At 41.5% G+C, this 19,523-nt stretch overlaps 1 protein-coding gene across 5 annotated transcripts in view; it reads right to left on the bottom strand.

Moving 5' to 3' along the window:
• Positions 1-19,512, bottom strand: part of CZH10orf67 (chromosome Z C10orf67 homolog) — a 78,840-nt gene extending 59,328 nt beyond the window's left edge. The window contains exons 1-5 of one of the 5 annotated variants that reach the window (XM_032235010.1): positions 19,285-19,411; positions 11,880-12,000; positions 11,303-11,446; positions 9,203-9,277; positions 1,493-1,639 (exon numbers count right to left, since the gene is read on the bottom strand). In XM_032235010.1, coding sequence (XP_032090901.1) covers positions 1,493-1,639; positions 9,203-9,277; positions 11,303-11,446; positions 11,880-11,900 — 387 coding nt within the window. In that variant the 5' untranslated portion in view covers positions 11,901-12,000; positions 19,285-19,411. Of the gene's footprint in view, positions 1-1,492; positions 1,640-3,585; positions 5,737-5,859; positions 6,025-9,202; positions 9,278-11,302; positions 11,447-11,879; positions 12,001-19,284 lie in introns of those variants that run through there. The other 4 variants (XM_032235007.1, XM_032235011.1, XM_032235012.1 and 1 more) reach the window with 4 other exon arrangements.
• Between the last annotated feature and the right edge of the window lie 11 nt (positions 19,513-19,523).

Here is a 19,523-nt window from a genome sequence, read left to right on the forward strand (position 1 = left end):
GTGTCTGAATTTTGATCATGTGATCATGACGTGCCACAATGGTCATAAGTGTGAAAAATGGTCAAAAGTTACTTTTTAAAGTGCTGTTACAACTTTGAACAGTCATTAAATAAACTGTTGTAACCCAAGAACTACCTGTAGTAGTTTTTTGTTTTGTTTTAAAAGATTTAACTGTTTTATATCTTGAATATCTGATAAGCTGAAAATGTTAATGGTCCAAACAATGTTGTTAACAGAGGTTTCTAGTTGTAAATATTGCCATTGGGTTACAGCTGGTAGAACTGAAAAAGCTTCTTGGATGAGAAGCGAAATGTTTTCGAAGAAAAACCAGAAAGTCCAGTTGCTTCTTGAAAAAAACGCCTGTGGGACAACCATGTCCTGGATGACTGAGACTCCCCATTGACATGTTAGATGATAGTTGTCTCTTAACACATATATTGTCTCTTATCATCATGTATCAAGTGGTCCAAAGTCAATATCTGAGGTTTCATCCAATTTTTTCATATCACCATCTTTTTTCAATTTTTAATGTTGGCTTTCCCCATAATGTCAATATGGCATGGGAAAAAGAATCAAGTTTTTAAAGGAATTATATTCCATAGCTTTCTAACTGACATAATAGTTTCTGAAAATACTCTATTAGAGTTCTACTGTATTTAGATCCTGTCTATTTAGAACACTGTCTATTAAACCAAAGGTGCTATATGTGCATACCAAATTTGTCTATGTCTGAAAATTAACATCAGTTATTAGCTTCCAGAATTTAATACTTGACAATAGATAAGTTTGAAGACAAATCTCCTGTTTCAGAAAACCAAATCTTCCCTAACTGGTGGTTGCATTTCCTATAAAAAGTATTTTCAGAATCAAAGAACCTTATACAAAATTTCTAAATTAAATTTTATTTTCTGAAAATGTTTGAATTTGAACAGGAATTTTTCTTGGAGTATAAATTAATTAGGGAAAAAGCTTCTTGGCATTTTAATCAAGATCAAGGCTAGTATATTATTGCTTTCTTTTTTTAATGATAAAATGTACATTGATTGCTATTTCATTTGTTATTATCTATTCAATTTTCTAACTTTCAAGAATGTTTTAAAGCTATCTCTGTCTTTTAAGGTTTTTGCTATTTCATTCAGTTTGTGTCACTTCTATTTACTCTGTGCTCCCAGTTATTTATTAAAAAATGACACAGATGACCTTATTTCATTCTGTAACTCCAAAATAGGTAAGTTAATGGTTATTTGAAGATACACAAAAGACCCAGGGTAAGCCAAGGTGAGCTCAATTTAATGACTTAGTGTAAGAGAGGGAGAGAAAGAGGGAGAGGGAGAGACAGAGAGAGACTCCTGCAACAAAATTGGGAAAAAATATTTATTTTAAGGCATATTTATCTTTGATGGCTTGCATCAGACCTGCTGGACCACAAGCTTCAATGAAGCAGATCCTACAGCTGGCCTAATTTCTTTAATGGCTGTGAAAAACAACATACCTTTTCATCTCTCATGTCTTTCTCTTCCTCTAACATCGCTGTTAAATATTCGATTTTATCTGTTTGCTCATCAATGATTCTCCTTAACTTATCTATTTTTGCAGCTGATAAATCTATTTTGCATTGTTCATCCACTTGCACATATTTCTGTCAAAACAAAAGGAAGAATATAAGAGATTCCATTGCAATTAGTTGTCCAGTTACAACAACATGAGTAGCTTCAGGAAACATATGGTTTATGAATGTGTTTTACCATTCTTTTTGGTCTAATCTAAAGAAAATGTGGCGTTGGTTCTTACCTGATACGCTCCTTCTCGAGGCAGGTGGAGACAGCGGTCATGCATGGGTTAACTCAGTCAGTAACCAATAGAACTGAGTCTACCAAAGTGATGTCATCACCTCAGAGGAGTGTCCTCCCGCTTTTGTGACGAAGGAGATAAGTAGACTGCTGTGCGTTAGTCGACTGCTTTCAATCCTCTGAAACTCTAGCCTAGCTCCAGAACTCCCTCTGCGAACTAGGCCAGGACCCCAAGGGTGGGGACGACCGCTGTCTCCACTGCCTCGAGAAGGGATGTATCAGGTAAGAACCAACTCCCCATTCTCCAACGTTGGTGGAGACAGCGGTCATGCATGGGACGTACCAAAGTTGGGCGTGTCCCTAGGTGGGAATGGGACTGGGCTAGGAGCTTGAAGAGGGAAGAACTTGTTGAAGCACCCACCATCCGAATGCCGCATCTGCTGATGCGTATCTGTCCAACTTATAATGGCGGATAAAGGAATTGGGGGTCGCCCAGGTGGCTGCCTTGCAGATCTCTTCCACTGAGGCCTGCCTTGTCCACGCTGCTGATGTATCTGCGCTACGTGTGGAATGCGCCGTGATGTTGGATGGAGGCGTGAGGTGACTCGCCAGGTAAGCTCTAGTTATAGTTGACCAGATCCAGTACACAACCATAGATGGAGAAGCCTTTAGACCCTTGTTTGTGGGATGGAAAGACACACAGAATGCTTAGGTGCGCCTAAAGGCAGCCATCTTGGCAATATAGATTTTAAGAGCCCGCCTTACGTCTAACCTGTGCCATTTGCGCTTGAGACTGTGAGAGGGATTAGGGCAAAAGTTTGGTAGAGTGAGATCCAGAGACCGATGAAAGGCCGAATTGACCTTTGGGACAAAGGTGGGATCAAGTTGAAGGACCATGCAGTCTGAGTGAAAAGTACACAAGTCGGAATGGATGGAAAGGGCCGTCAATTCTGAGACCTGTCGTGCAGACGTGATAGCCACTGGAAAGGTTGTTTTCAATGTGAGGTGAGGCAGGGAGGCCAACCTGAGAGGCTCGAAGGGTGGTTCAGTGAGAAAGTCAAGGACTTTGGTTAGATCCCACTAGAGGAAGCGGTAAATGACAGGAGGGCAGAGATTAGATGCGCCCTTAATGAAGCGGCATACATGAGGGTGCAAGGAGAGAGGCTTATCCTGGTGAAGAGAGAGAATCGAAGAGAGAGCCGACATCTGCCTCTGTAAGGTGTTACGCACAAGTCCTTTATCTAGTCCCTGTTGCAGGAACTCCAAAACCTGGGAACCGAAGCTTCCAGGGGTGAAACCTCTCTAGAAAGGCTTCTTGTGCTGAAAGTCTGCCATGTTGATTCGTAGATCCTATTAGTGGCCGGGCGTCAAGAAGCCTGAATAGTTTGAATTACCGTCTCAGAAAGATTTGCCACCCTCAAGACCTTCCGCTCAGCCTCCATGCGGTTAGGCGGAGCCAAGATAGGTTGGGATGGTGGATGGATCCCTGGTGAAGAAGGGAAGGTATCAGGGAAAGATATCACTCTAGGCCCAGAGAGGTTGACTAGGTCCACGAACCATGGATGGTGCAGCCAATGGGGGGCGAGTAGGATGAGCTTGGCCTCTTCCTCTTATCATTTTCTGAATGACTTTCTGTATCAGGGGGAAGGGAGGGAAGGCATATAGGAGACCGTGGGACCACCTGCACCTTAAGGCATCTGTTCCTTCCGCGCCTAGTGTTGTGTAGCGAGACAGGTACCTGGGCAGTTGATTGTTGGATGCTGTTATGAAGAGATCTAGTACCGGGGTCCCGTACCTGGTTGACAGTTGTTTGAAGATGCGATGGTTGAGGGCCCACTCCGCAGGATCGATTGTTGTGCGGCTCAATCAGTCTGCTCTGGTGTTGTTGGATCCTGAGATGTGTTCGGCGTGGAGGGAGAGAAAGTTGGCTTCCGCCCAGATCCCTAGGTGAAAGGCAGACTCCATGAGGGAAACTGCTCTCGTCCCACCCCTGGCGGTTAACATGTGTCTTGGCTGTTGTGTTGTCTGTCCGAATTAGCACATGTGTATTGCGAACTGAAGATTGGAACTGAAGGAGAGGTAGATGGATGGTCCTCAACTCTAGCCAATTCATACTGTGGGAAAGGTCGGAGTTGTACCAGAGACACTAAGCTATCTGATCCTCCAGGTGAGCACCCAACCCGTCAAACTCGTGTCCCTTGTAACTACGAGACGAGGAGGTTCCCTGAAGAGGGACCCCTGAGAGATGGCTGGGGATATCCACCAGTCCAGAGAGTGAAGGACCTCTGGAATCAATCTGACTTTTGCTAGGGAACAGCTGCTTTTGGTCTTCTGGAATGGCAGAAGAAACCACTGGAGGCAGCCGCTGTGAAGCCGCGCCCAAGAATGGAGAAGCAAGAGACCATCTTCCCCAACAGTTGAGACAGCTGGAGAAGAGGTGCCTGCTGTCTTCTCCATACTTGAAGGCTGAGTCCCTGAGGCTGATCTGTCATTCCCGAGACAGGAAGACCTTCCCTTGAGCGGAGTCGATGAGGGCTCCCAAGTGCACTAGACAAGAGGTAGGAACAAGGTGGCTTTTCTCCTGATTGATGGAGAATCCTACCTCCTGAAGCACCTGCAAGGTGTTCTGAAGATCCCGCAGGGCCTAGTTGCGTGACCTGGCCAACAGGAGGATGTCGTCCAGGTAGCAAAAGATCCGAATGGGTCTGGTACCTAAGTGGGCTACTACGACTGACAAGAGCTTGGTGAAGACCCTTGAGGCTGATGACAGCCCGAAGGGGAGGGCCCGATACTGAAAGTGATGGCCCACATAGACAAATTGGAGGAACCGTCTGTGTTGTTTGTGAATGGGTACGTGGAGGTAAGCCTCCGTGAGGTCCACTGATGTGGAGATCATGTTTGTGCATACTCTCTAGGATTGACAGGAGAGTGTGCATTTTGAACCTCCTGTACCTGATGAATTGATTTAAGAATTTGAGATCGAGGATTGCTCTCCAGCCATCCGAAGACTTCGACACGATAAAGAGATGAGAGTAGAACTCCCGTCCCACCTGGCCTGGAGGCACAGATTGAATGGCCCGAATGAGGAGCAGATGATGCATGGCCTGCTCTACTAGAAGCCTCTTTTGAGGGTCCCTGGATATGGGGCACGGGACAAAGTGGTTCGGAGGGCTGGAGTGCAAGTCCAAGAGAAGGCCGAATCTGATCGTGGACCTGACCCACACGTCGTTGGTGATATTGTCCCAACGATCCACGAAGGTCGACAGACGTCCCCCTATGGGGAGCTCCTCCAGGCAGTCACTTCTGCCTCTAGTAGGATCGGTTGGTATTGTCCCTGAATGACTTTCTGGGCTGGAATCTCTGGCTGTTTCTTCTTGACCTGTTGGAAAAAGAAGGGCCCTGTCTGGGGGGAGCCTGACATTATAGACGGGAGCTGGAGGAACCCCCGTCCTGACCCCAAAAGGGCTGCCTGCGATAAAAGGATTGACTGCAACCCTCTTGTTTCTTAGTGGCAAGACCTTCCGCTTATCCTTGGACTCTACCAATACAGCATCCAATGGGACCCCAAAGAGAAGGGATGAAGAATAGGGAAAGGAGGCTAGCCTCCACTTGGCACGGGCTTCTGCCTGCCACTGCTTTAGCCAAAGCAGACGATGGGTGGGGATGGGGGATGCTATGGTCTTGGGTGCAAAACGGGCTGCGTCCAAGGAAGCATCTGCAGTGTATTCTAGGGCCACCTTTATTTTGTTAATATCCCTGCGAGCCCTAAAATCCCTAGCCGGAAGCTTCGCTTGGAGTTGCCTTAGCCATAAGAGAGCAGAGCGACTAAAGAATGAAGCAGAGGTACCCGCCCTAAAGGACCAAGCTGAGGCCTGGTGACTATGGACCAGAGTTGGTTCTATTCTCTTGTCTTCAGGGCGAAGAGCCTCCTCAGGAACTGCTGAGGCTGTGTTAGGAGAAGAAAGGCCAATTATAGGTAAGTCAATAGAAAGTACCTCTAAAGCCTTGGTGAGTTCTGGTCCCACATTATACAAGCGCTTGTCCAAGGTATTGGGGAGGGGACCTGTACCTGGTGATGCCCATTGGTTCTGGATGACGTCTATGAAGAGCCTGGGAGATGGAATCATCTCCTTTTCCACCTTAGGCTGGATGAAGAGGAGGTCAGTAGTGTCCGCCTTGTCCGCTTCCGTTCCTTGAGGTGCTTTAGGAGAAGGGATGCCAGCGATATCTTGGCCTTAAAGAGGAGAGAGCGAAAGACAACAGGTTTGAACAAAACAACAAATGCAGGTGGGTCAGTGAGAAGACCTTCGTCTTCCGAGAGATCTGAATCTCTTGCTGTACGTTCCGTTTTGCCAAAAACTGAAGGATGACTGGGCGTGCCAGGGAGCTCATATGATGAAGAAGTTGAGAGATCACCATCCCTGCATCTGGAACCAGAGGAAGAAGCAGACCTGCATGGAGTAGAGTGGTTAGAAGACCTATGTTTAAGGGAGCTGTTACGCCATGTTTAATGTCCTCAGATATCATGTCTGCCATACCAGGTGAGTAACAGCGGTGGCAGTGGCGGGGAAGAGGGGAAATTTCCTCCTGGTAGAGGGGCTCCTCATCTGGAGTGATGCTCCTGCCACCCTCAGATTCATCCCCACTGTAGGCGAGACCACTTGAGCCCCTGGCATCCTCAAGTTGAATGATGGATGCAGCAGGGGAGGGATCATCCTCTGAATCAGAGGATGTCAGGAGGAGGACTAGGCTGAGAAGGCCTCTGGGCCTGAAATAGATGGGATTCAGTGTGGTTTGTCTTGGCCTTGCTGGGAGGAACCTGGGTGGCACTGTCCTTTGCCTGTGGCTTGGCTACACCCCTATAGGACTTCCTGGGGGCCTTGGGAGAGGGCTCCGTGGGGGAGGCTTCTGGGGCAGGCTTGCATTGCGGGTCCCAGAAGAAGGGGTCTCATTGGTGGGTAGAGACACTTGTGGCTCAGGGGCAGGAGATGAGTCCATGGTCTGTACTCACGACTCCTTGAAGCTCCCAAAATGTCCACTGGAAATCTTCGCGCCAAAACAAAATGGCCACTGAGGCTACAGAGCCTATGGGACAGGCGCCATGAAGTAGCAGAGGCCGCAGAATGAGTGAGGGCGTCAAAGGCCCTGTGGAGAAGCTGCGGAGGTCGAGGGAAGCAGCAGTGGTGATCCAGTGAGACGGGAGCGCTGAGGGGCAGCGGTGGTGTGTAGCAGCAGCGGCTTTTATTTGGCTGCTGGCGGCTTTTGGTGGCTGCTGGCGACTTTGGCGGCGCTTGGAAGTGGCTGCGGGCTTGGCGGCAAGGAGGCCAGCAGAGGCAGCAGCGCTGAGCGGAGCCTCCAGTGGCCGTTGCTGAGAGGCTCTGCTTGCAGGAGAACCTCTGAATTGCCGGTAAACTCAGGAGGCAGAAGTCTCGAAGAAGCTCTGGTGAGTCTCTCCAAGAAGCCCAGGGGCTAATTGAGAGACTTAGATCTGAGGAGCTATCTACTGATTTCTTCTAATTTGGATGTAATTTGGGTGAAATTTAGAAAAATATTCAGTTAAAGGTAATTATAATATCTACTAAAGTTGAAGAGAAAGCAGCATAGCCAGTTCAGATCGAACTGAGTCTAAAAAAGCGGGAGGACAGTCCTCTGAGGCGATCACATTACTTTGGTAGACTCAGTTCTATTGGTTACTGAATTAACCCATGCATGACCATTGTCTCCACCAATGTTGGAGAAAGAATAAGAGCTTTTGTGTTTATTTTAATTACGAGGTAGCCAAGGAAGGCAGGGAGAGGTCTGATATTTTATGATACAGCAGTTTATATCCCGCTAACTTCCTAAACTTTAATTAACTCTCAAGATAAAACATGGAGAAATTATTTCCCTGGTATGGAGGTGTTTAGATTAGGAAATAGTGGAAATCACAGCAGAAGAGGGGGAAATATTTATTTATTTAATAAATTGAGCTAGTGCCCATCTAACTGAAGATGACTCTGGGCCATGTATTACTAACAAAAGAATGTCTCAGCAGTTTAAAAAAAACTTATAAAATATAAATAAAAACAATAATGCAGGAGGTGAACATCAAGCTAAACCCAATATGACCATCATGTAGATTTCCTCATGGGATCCACGACTGCTGGAAAACCAACATTTTCAGGGGCTTTCAAAAGGCTAACAGAGATAGAGCTAACTTCCTCTCCTGAGCGGGCATAATGTTTTAGAGGACAGAAGCCACAACAGAAAAAACATACTGTCTGAGTCCCATCAGATAGAACTCTTTAGTAAACAGGATGTGCAACACGCCCCTCCTGCTGGCTCTGATGGGATAGGCAGATGGTGTTCCCTCATATAGCCTGACTCTATAGTCTGACCCAATGCTATGTAGGGCTTCAAAAGTCAAAACCAGCACTTTGAATTGCACCTGGAAGCAAACTGACAGCCAATGCAGCTCATGTAACGGAATATAATGAGTGCCATCCTAGAGGCATCTTAAACTAACATAAAGGGGGGAATGCAGTAGCTGTACTTCCAGCTTCCAATAGTTAAAGCCCAAACCATCACCACTTTAGCGGTTAAACTTGAGATAAATAGGATTGGGTCTTAAATCTGTGCAATCCAGCACTGAATGTCACAGTGGCCTGCTGGATGAGTCAGTGAAATTGACAAATATAAATTAGAGTATGATAGCATCTTTCACTTTTAGTAGTCAGTGTGGAAGGTTTGCAGATTACAATTCAGCATGTAATGAACAGCTACTAGTATTTATAGCCACTGACAATATTAGCTTACATAAATTAATACAATCCTTTTTGAAACCATTCAGTGTTTCTTGTCATTACCATGCATATCTAATCTCTCTGAGTTTATTTTAGTAGATAGAGTGGCAAAGTTTAGATGGGATTCGGGAAGCCAATGTATTCCAGTACTCCTGTTTATTCTTATGTAACAATTGCTTTACATAATGATTGGGCAGAATGACAACATCTATGCAAGAGAACCTCACATGTTTCCACATTGGTCCTTTAGAATATATTTTCAGATTGTTTCACTTGTATGTTGTTTTATCAATTCAGGTTCTTGGTCAGAAAGTTAAAACATTGAGATAATTTGTTTCAAATACCAAATTTAATCCAGTAAATAGAAGTAAGTTATATCTTTTTACTTTTTTTTAATTTAAATTTTACATGGCCTGACTCCAAGTGACTCTGGCCAATTTATTAACACAGAAAAAAAGCAATAAAAGAATAGTACAGTAAAGGGAAAGAATGAAATAGATGGTGAAAACTGGTAATAATGAGAAACATAACATACTATTTATAAAAAAATTTATAAAAAAAGTCAGAGCAAAGAACATATGTAGTATTAGATGTCTCAAGTAAACACAGTCGCAAGAATAAAAAACTCACTGAATAGTTCATTCTAAGAATAGCAAGTGCATCACTTAATTGTTGTTGGTAGCTATATCGTGTTTTCATTTCTTTCTGTAATTAAAAAATAAAGGATTCATTACATTAATAGAATTATTACATTAATAGTAGTAACAAACTGAAAAAGTAGCAAACATGCAATCCCCCATTGTAAAAAAATGTTATCAAATTTCTCTTTTTAAATATTTTTTATTTTTTTTAATATTAAAGTATGGAGCTACTCTACAGTGTGATCCATAAGTCAATTTGTCTAGCGTGTTCTGCTTCAGAGTTCCTGCCAAACCCTTAGAGTGCACACCATAAGAATTTTAATCTGGCATTATTGGATATCTCCTGATTAAGGAAGACATTACTGAATTTGATGGATCAGATTCAGGGACGAGTTCTGGCCAGCATTACTGGTGGCTTGCTTGTGTGCATGCTTTGTGCGTGCACACGCTGGGTACATGTAGTGCGTGCACACGCTGGATGCGTGCAGTGCATGCATGCATCCTTCAATTAAAATTGTTCTGCATATGAACAGAACTTAAAAACAAGATGGTGCTGTTGACCAGCGAACCGGTTCAGGGGCATGGCAGGCCTGGGTCGCTGCCAGTTCCAGCAACCCACGCCACCATACCACTATTGGTTCATTAAAAGATCACAAAAGATGATCACATGACCATGGGACACTGCAACTGTTATAAATATCAACCAGTTGTCAAGTATCTCAATTTTGATCATGTGACCATGGTGCAACGGTTGTAAGTGTGAAAAATGCTCACAAGTGACCTTTTTCAGTGCTGCTGTAACTTCGAACAGTCATTTAAACAAAATATTGTAACTTGAGGACTATCTGTATTGTCCATCGTGAGACAAGGAATTAGTTTTGAAAACACAAAGGACCTTAATGCAGCTCCAATGCCACTTAAGGTCAGCCCACTGCCTGAATTTTAGGACTAACTTACAACACAAACTCTTCGGTTTTGGTCACCATGATGTAAAAAAGATGTTGAGACTCTAGAAAGAGTGAAGAGAAGAGCAACAAAGATGATTAGGGAAATGGAGGCTAAAACATATGAGGAACGGTTGCAGAAACTGGGTATGTCTAGTTTAATGAAAAGAAGGACTAGGGCGGTGACATGATAGCACTGTTTTGATATCTCAGGGGTTGTCACAAAGAAGAAGGAGTCAAGCTATTCTCCAAAGCACCCAATGGCAGGACAAGAAGCAATGGATGAAACTAATAAAGGAGAGGAGCAAGCTAGAACTAAGAAGAAATTTCCTGACAGTTAGAACAATTAACCAGTGGAATAACTTGTCTCCAGAAATTGTGAATTCTCCAATACTGGACATTTTAAAGAAGAGATTGGACAACCATTTTTCTGAAATGGTATAAAGTTTCCTGTCTGTGCAGGGGGTTGGACTAGAAGATCTCCAAGAACCTTTTCAACTATTGTATTGTATTGTATTTATTCTATTCTATTTTTTTTTCTTTATCTTCTTTATCTTCTCCTTTTCTTCTTCCTCCTCCTTAAATAAAAGTTCTGAAGAGTTTAAAAGCTTGCACTCATTTTTATATTAATTGGATTGTTTTTTTGTAATTACCATATTTTTTGGAGTATAAGACGTACCCTTTTCACTCAAAAAAGAGGCTGAAAATCTGAGTGCGTCTTATACACTGAATACAGCATTTTTGCCTCCCAAAACCCTGCTCCCTTCACCAAAATGGCCGTGATAGCCTTAAGGAGCCTTCCAGAGTGCTCCTGGGGGTAAGGGAGGGCAGAAAAACGGGCCATTTTTGGCTCAATTTTGTCCCCTCCCCCCCAGCCCCCAGGAGCACTCTATAAGCCTGTAAAGGCTATGCATGCCCCTTTTTTGACAAAAAACTAACCCATTTTTGTGGAAAATGGGCAAAAACTTTTTTTTTTGCTTCTTCAAAACCTTGGTACATCTTATACTCCAGTGTGTCTTATACTCCTGTGCGTCTTATATTCCAAAAAAATACGGTACTTGGTTATTCTTTTATGAGCTATTTATAGACAGCACAAAAACAATCATGCAAGGTGCAAAATGAAAATGAAGGAAGTTAACCTGTACCTGCTTATAAAGTTTCTCAATGTCTTCCAGTCGATCATTTATCTCTAGCCAGAGTTTGGATGAATATTCCTGTATTTTTTCCTCATACTGCATTTTCAGAATATTTTTATACATTGCAAAGTCATCACAGAGAGAGTATGTAAACTAAAAATTCAAAAAAAGATAAATGTTATATAAATCCATAATTTCTTTTGGAATTGTTGTGATTACAAAAGGTGATTACTAACTATGATGGATTTATTTTATTTTGGTTTCACTTTCTGTCTCCATGTTTTGTGGGTAGTTGAAAATAAAGGAGAAATAATAAGAAAGTTGATCAGAAATGCAAAGGTAAATACCAGTGAAGATCACTGCAAATATTGAAGAATGGTGACAATAGACATATGAATCCCATACAGATTTTATATGAGAACTAGTCCTCATATAAACAAGGGCAATTAATCACATGCACTGCAACAATTCAATTCAATGCAATTCAGTTTATACGCTAACTTCAAACTGGAGGCTTAAACAAGGCAGGGTAAAAAGCACAATAAAGATAAAAAGAGAATATCTGAAAAATGGTAATTAAAGTTACCTCTAATAAAGTTCTTGTCATTGCTGCAGACTGTTTCAGTTCTCCTACTTCACTTATCTCAGTTTGAGTGGCATGATCAGAGATGACAAAACCTATTCTTAGATCTTCTGAAATGCAAGGTCTGCAGATTTTTTTTAAAAAAAGTAGTTATTTTAAATAGCAGAGGAGCTTTACCTAATAGAAATTGGCATTTTAATTTACAAAATGATCCATTTCTGTTTTAGTTATATATCTTCAGCGTAATAAACATAACTGGGATGGAATTAATCCCCATATATTTTCAAGCAAGCCTATTTATAGTTCCTTAGTTTTCAACTTGAATACAGTGCTTTTGGGTGACTGATTTTGTACTTTGTTTTATTATTCTGCAGTAAAATGTTATAATTCTCTCATTTGGAGGATGGTATAGCCAGAGGTGGCTTTCAGCCAGTTCTGACAGGTTCTAGAGAGCCAGTAGAGAACATTTTGAGTGGTTCAGAGAACCAGCAAATAGGCTGGCCCCGTCCCTGCAGCCTCCCAGCTGATCTTCTTTTGTTCCCCTGAACAGGAGACGGTGTTAGAAAGCAGGTTAGTGGGGTGCGGAGGGAATGGGGATTTTGCAGTAACCTTTTCCCAGGAGTGGGGAGGGAATGGGGATTTTGCAGTATCCTTTCCCTGCCACACCTACAAAGCCACGCCAACAGAACCGGTAGTAAAAAAAATTGAATCCCACCACCGGGTATAGCTAGGAACTAGGAAAGGTAAAGAGCCCTTTAAACAACCAGAACTTTTATTCTTGATAGTAATATGAAGTGGCTTGCCATTTTATTTTCTTCCTAAGGGTTTGCTTTTGTTTGTTTTTTTAGTTTCCCAATCTAGCCTCCGGGGTTTCCTAAGCATTTTGGCCAAATGTTAGCCAGGTCTAATCCCCTTTATCTTTTTGAAATTAGCCCTGGTTGGCTGTGTGCTGCCACCTGATGGGCATTATATAGAGGAACAAATATGAAGTTGTCTAAAGAAAATTCCAGATGTAATTCAGGGCATTTCTTAAAACAGCAGATGATGTGGAAAATCTGCATCTGAAATCTAGATAACTACATCCAGTACAATTTGCTCATCTAATCTATGAATGTGTAACTGTTTGACCAGGTAATTTACATAATGCTCTATTCCAATACAAACTCATTTCAAACAAACAGAGATAAATGATGTAACAAATAATTCAACAAAGAAAAGCAACAAAAAAGAGGGATGCAGGATTAACTACAAAACTTAAATTTAATTCCTTTCAATCAGGGTCAGCCCACAGCTCTTACCCAATTGTATAGGACCCATGTACTTAACATACCTATCTCAAAATACCCAAGAGAAACTCTTTCCTCTTATAAACTCCTGTCATTCATGCATCTGTAGCCTATACTAATGGTTCTCAGAACCCCATCCCCTTCCACCTTAGTCTTTCTCTTTTTGGCTGTGTCCACACAACATTTTTCTAGGTGTAATTACTATGGTTTATTTATTTCAGTTTTCTGGGTTCCCAGTGAATGAATGAATCTAAACCGAGGAGCTAGGATTGGCCAACATATTAGACCAAAATGTGGTTGACTAATTCATAGTTGTGGGGTTTATAAACATAGATTCTATGTACATAGCTAACCAGCCCTCTTAGATACGTCAATGTGTCACCTTCAGCACTCCAACAGTTTCTATTTGATGTCATATCTATCCATTGTCTGGTTTTGCAAAAAAAGCAGATCATAAAACCAAACCAATACATAGTAAATATTCTAATTCCAGTATTTTTGGACTTCTACCTAAACATAGGCCCATATCAAAGAACAACACTAAATACTTATCTAAGTCTCAGTGTAAGACATGTGTATTATACATACAGGTCTTAAAATAGAATATAGGAATAACAAGTTTTCTTTCTTTCGGTCTATGAGCCATATCATATACTGTAGTTAAAATTCTTACATTCTATTAAAGAATTTGAGTGAAATAGTTGTCTGCTATCCCATGAAGTGACCCACAGATCTGTTGCTTTTAAAGGAAGAAACCTAAATCTGGAGAGACTATTTTGTCTAGGCAAAAACCAGGAGAAAAACTGTCCTTTTCAACTATTTGTGAGAGTTGGAATATCTACTGGGTTTTACATGATTGGTCTTGCTCTGAATCCTGATTCTTAGCTGAATGATTGATCAGTCTTGGTTTACAATTATTGTCTGTTCTCATGCAGAGCTAATGGTTCAGGTGTGTGGGAGAGAGAGGGAGGGAGGGAGGGACTATAGCATGTAGAATAGGTGTGTCAAACTTCCAGCATCCCATTGTCATCACATGACATATCACAATTTTTTTCCTCTTCATTAAACCGAAGGTGGGCATGGCCAGTGCATGAAACATTGGGCCCGCAGGTTGCGAGCTTAATACCTCCGATGTACAGCATACGTAATAAACCTTTTGCTAGCCCTAGCATAGAAGGCTTTTAAATCAAAATAGGCCTCATTTTGTAGCCTTATAGCCACACTACAAAATGTTAGGAAAGCTACGATACCTAAAATTGAATTTAGTTCAGATTGATTGAATGCAGTTTATATTGGCTTCTTGTGTACTTATTACTTTCCTCCTTTAGTTACATTACTCTTTTCAGGTTGATTGACTTAGAAAGACTTTTGGGGCCCATGTGTTGCCTGACACTGGATTAAATAATTTAACTATCTTGTGCCTTCAAGTAGTTCTCTAAAGAGTCTGCACTCTAAGCTAACTGCGTATACATGATTCATCATATTGACATTTTCAGCCTACAACAGCATAAAAAACTCTTCAGAAGTATTTAGGAAAGGTTTGTTGCTTCCTTAATTCCCACTGTCAATTTATTTGAAAAGCCAGTTATTTTCCTTAGCAAGGTCTTGTAGGGACAGCTCGTAATGTCTAGCTATCTTGAAGGTGGAAACTATCCAAAGATTCCCCGGCTTTGGCAGTTTTGACAAACAGATGCATACAGTGACTGCTTAGTCTTCTGACCATCAAATCAGACTGAGTCAACATGTTCGTCATCCAAGCTAAACTTAGCTCATTCAGAAAGGGAACTCTTAATGCAAAACTATAATAAGACACACGATAATGCCATACTTAAATTGTCTTGAATGACTCCATGCCATAATCACTCCTCGTTTGTGTTATACAAGTGATTCCCAGCGTGTGAATTTGTGCCATATTTCAAACTTTTCCAATGGGAATATGAAAATATTCACTTGCAGGAGCAGGGAGGATATTTGGAACCTTTCCTGGTTCCAAATATGACCCCAGAGATGCAACTGAATTTTTAGAGTCCATGTGGACTGGGGTGGTCTATGAATGTTTTAAGGTAAAGGTTCCCCTTGTACATATGTGCTAGTCGTTCCCGACTCTAGGGGGCAGCACTCATCCCCGTTTCAAAGCCAAAGAGTCAGTGTTGTCCAAAGACGTCTCTGTGGTCATGTGGCTGGCATGACTAAATGCCGAAGATGCACAGAATGCTGTTATCTTCCAACCAAAGTTGGTCCCCATTTATCTACTTAGTATTTTTTGCTTTTGAACTGCTAGGTTGGCAGAAGCTGGGACAAGTAACGGGAGCTCACTCCATTACGCGGCACTAGGGATTTCAACCCTGAGGGCACAGATAAACCCCCATGTGGCCTCAATGGCTCTCAGAGAGTGCTAACAACCAGATGATTGCAAAGAAATATAATCCTTTCATCTTCCCCACCATCCAGTCAGAATTGATGAAACCTCTTGGATGAGAAGCTAAACATCTTCAAGGAAAAATAAAGGAAGTCCAGCTGTCTTTTGAAAAAAGCACCTCTGAGACAATATATATAAAAATGTAAAAATAGTCCTATCTCCCCTAGGACATTTATTTCCTAGTTTCATTCATTTTGTGGAATCTAATAAACTGGGCTGCCTTTTCGAAACCCAATTCTATCTGCCTCTGAGTTGGTTGCACAACAGTAATATTCATCTCCATTATTTAATAGCAGAAAATTGTTTTACCTCATAAGTTGTTACATAGGGCCCAACTACATACCGTAATTATTTTAATATGGACTATGATGTAATAGCATATAGTAACTGTATACTTTCAGTAATGTATTACATATTTCTGTTTGTGTGTATATATATATATATATATATATATATGTGTGTGTGTGTGTGTGTGTGTGTGTGTGTGTGTGTTTTTATTTGTGCTGATAAATAAATAAAGGGAGACTAGTATAGATCTATTTCAAGCTATTTAGCTCTCATCAGCTAGCCACACCCTTACTGGGATTTGCTGATAAATGGATAACAGCCTGTGGCCTAATGGCTAAGATCTTTGCCTAGTGTGCCTAGTATGCCATATAACCCAGGTTCAAATCCCAGTAAGGGTGTGGCTAGCTGATGAGAGCTAAATAGCTTGAAATAGATCTATACTAGTCTCCCTTTATTTATTTATCAGCACAAATAAAAAAACACAAATATAACAAAGGCAACAGTAAAAATATTGGGTTTCTGTCGTGATGGACTCTTGTGACGAGCCGAAGGACAGATGATGGAAGCAGTTAGCTTCCTCCCATAATTGGGGCTTACCAGGGGTTGTAAAAATCTAATATATATATATTATTATATATATATTATATTATATATATATTATATATATATTGCCAAGACATCTCCAATTCTACGCGGGAGAAAACCCGAACAACTAGAGACCTACATACTAACACCCGCGAAAACCTCAGAAAACAAATATATACACACACACACACATACTGTATGGTTACCCATGATAACTAAAGGCATGTGAGTTGGCTCTATTTAAAAATGACAATTGTCCTTTAGGAGGAGGATGATATGAAAGTTAAGAATGAGATCGTGTTCTGATGACTCCATCACTGACTCCATCAATGTAATTTGAAGGTGCATTGTTTCTAAATGAATTGTCACTATCACATAACCTAAGTTATCTCACCAGGTTCTTACCCAGATAATTTGAATACATTAGAGCTGTATTATTTCTGAGGGCAGCTTCAATTAATTATTTCTAGGTAATTAATGATTTTTCACCAAGTTTGACGTTGGGCTTTATTCTGCTTTAGTTTTGCTGTTTCCTCTATTACTCCTGCCTTTTTGGTTCCATGTTTTGGTTTTTTTCCATCATTATATGATGATTGTTTAAAGCCATTATGGGCATATACCCACAACAGGAGGCTGGAGTGGCAGAATATTTCAATTTTTAAAAAGGTAAACTTGTTTGAAATCAAATATATTTATATACTTCCCCACCTGAAGAAGTCTTGAGTATCTAACCCTACCTCATACTTCCACCAGATGTTCTCCCTCCCTTTTACTCTTGTACTTTTATTATGAATCCTCCCAAAATGCTCCCTGTAGCTGGTTCGGCATTTTACCGGTAGTCCTTTTCCAGTTCCTCTAAACCGCAAGGCAGAGTTAAAAGTTCTAGGATGTGTGGTGAGATGCTCAGCTTCTGGGTTGACAACAGGGTAGAAGTCTGCTCAAGGGTATTAAGACCATTATGTTCTTTGGAGTGGTAGGCAGAAGTAGGAAGTGCATGGGCTTTGGCCATCTTTCTTCCTCTTCTTGAGTCTTGGAAAGAACATTAGCAAAGAACCAATCATGGGTTACCATGGCAGCAATGTGGACATTCTGTATTTACTACTGTATTTCTTCTATTCCTTCTCGAACAAAAAAGTAATTCTAGCTGGAAGAAGACTCTGCTGGAGTGAACTTTGAGGAGAGTAAGTTGTGACTGACCTTCACCTTCAGATCAGCAGAGTTTTCCACATAGCCAATTTAGTTATTTGTTTGATTGGAGAAAGACAACAGAAAACTAAAGATGTCTTAACTCCTTTCTCTGACAAGAACTACATTCTCTGGCCAGTAAAGTGCACAGTTGAAGTTAGGCTGGATGTTGAAATGGAGAAGAAGCTATTTTACTGACCTACCATCAGTAAAACACCATGGTCAGACTTATTGTTTTTCCAACTTAGATACTCAGTTATGTGGATTTCAGCTAACAGAATTTTCCAGCTGTCTTGGCTACTGTAGATAAACTTCCATCATTTCTCCAGGATCCCAGGAGCTCTAACTAAAGTTTTCCCATTGGCTGAACAAACGATTACAGCTCTGAGTGACAGCACTGAGGATTAGGCTAAGGAAACTCAGTGTAAGAGAGGATTGATGAAGAATTGGAAGCTGAGGTTATAAGTTTATTGTGATATACTAGACATCACACACCCATCCAAACCTCTTGGTTCAAAGGTAAGCAAATTACAAATCATCTTTTTGTGGCTTCTTATATCCTTCTGCCAGTGCAGCTGAATGGGGCATGATTGCTCAAAGTCAGAGATGTGATTTCCTGTTATTCCCAACTGAGACATGAGTGGAAACTATAATTTACCTTTTCTCTCTCTGATTATAAAACTGTTACCACCTTAAAAGAGACTTAATAGTCTATTATTGCAAAATAAGAAAAAAGGGGAAAAATCCCAATATATCTATGATTATCCCTGCCTATGTATCCTATACCTAGGCCCAATCCAGCCTTTATCTCCAGTTTCAATATAAAGTGCAATTTTAGTCATCAACGAAGTCCCCATCTCAGCTGGAGATGAATTTGTATATTGGAACTAGGTTGCATTATAACTAGCACTCTCATGCTGCCTCTAAAAATTACATATTTGTTGTCCATCACATCAAAAGGATGCTAGGATGAAGGCAGTGATAAAGGTCTCTTTCAAGTTGCACTTGTTGTTTCATAGATTTTGTAAGAGCATGTATTTTTGGCAAAAATACCAAGGTAATTTCTCTCTCTGACTTATCTCCATTTTTTACTTTCCTAGTTTAGCCTCTCTTCTTAGACTCTGTCAGGTTGCCTAGATGGACCACATAGGAAACATGTCAGATGAGTTGATTCTACTTTAATGAGCCGAGGTGGCGCATGGTTAGGGTGCAGTACTGCAGGCCACTTCAGCTGACTGTGATCTGCAGTTCAGCGGTTCAAATCTCACCGGTTCAAGGTCGACTCAACCTTCCATCCTTCCGAGGTGGGTGAAATGAGGACCCAGACTGTGGGGGCAAGTTGCTGACTCAATTTGCTAAAAAATCTGTAAACCGCTTAGAGAGGGCTGAAAGCCCTATGAAGCGGTATATAAGTCTAATAAATAAATAAATAAATAAACAAACAAACAAACAAATATTGTGAGGATACATTAACAGAATCTTGCAAGTCTGAAAGTGCAAATCCTCTGCCTTTTTTAATAGCCTGAGAATTTAGGGTAGGTCCCTTCTGAGTCTTTCTCCATCCATTATGAAGCTGCAGGCTTCTTAACTGAAGGCAGCATCCCCCCTGCCACCCCCCTCGAATCTCTCGGTCATTTTCACATACCATTACTGGTTCCCTGATTGTCTTCTATCCAGTCCAGTCTTCCACATCATAGAATAACATAGAATAATAGAGTTGGAAGGGACCTTGCAGGTCTTCTAATTCAGCCCCCTGCTTGAGCAGGAGGCCCCATACCATTTCAGACAGATGGCTGTGCAGTCTCTTCTTAAAAGCTTCCAATGATGGAGCACCTACAACATCTGAAAGCAAGCTGTTCCACTGGTTAATTGTCCTCACTGATA

The sequence above is a fragment of the Thamnophis elegans genome, chromosome Z, assembly GCF_009769535.1.
Source record: "Thamnophis elegans isolate rThaEle1 chromosome Z, rThaEle1.pri, whole genome shotgun sequence".
NCBI lineage: Eukaryota > Metazoa > Chordata > Lepidosauria > Squamata > Colubridae > Thamnophis > Thamnophis elegans.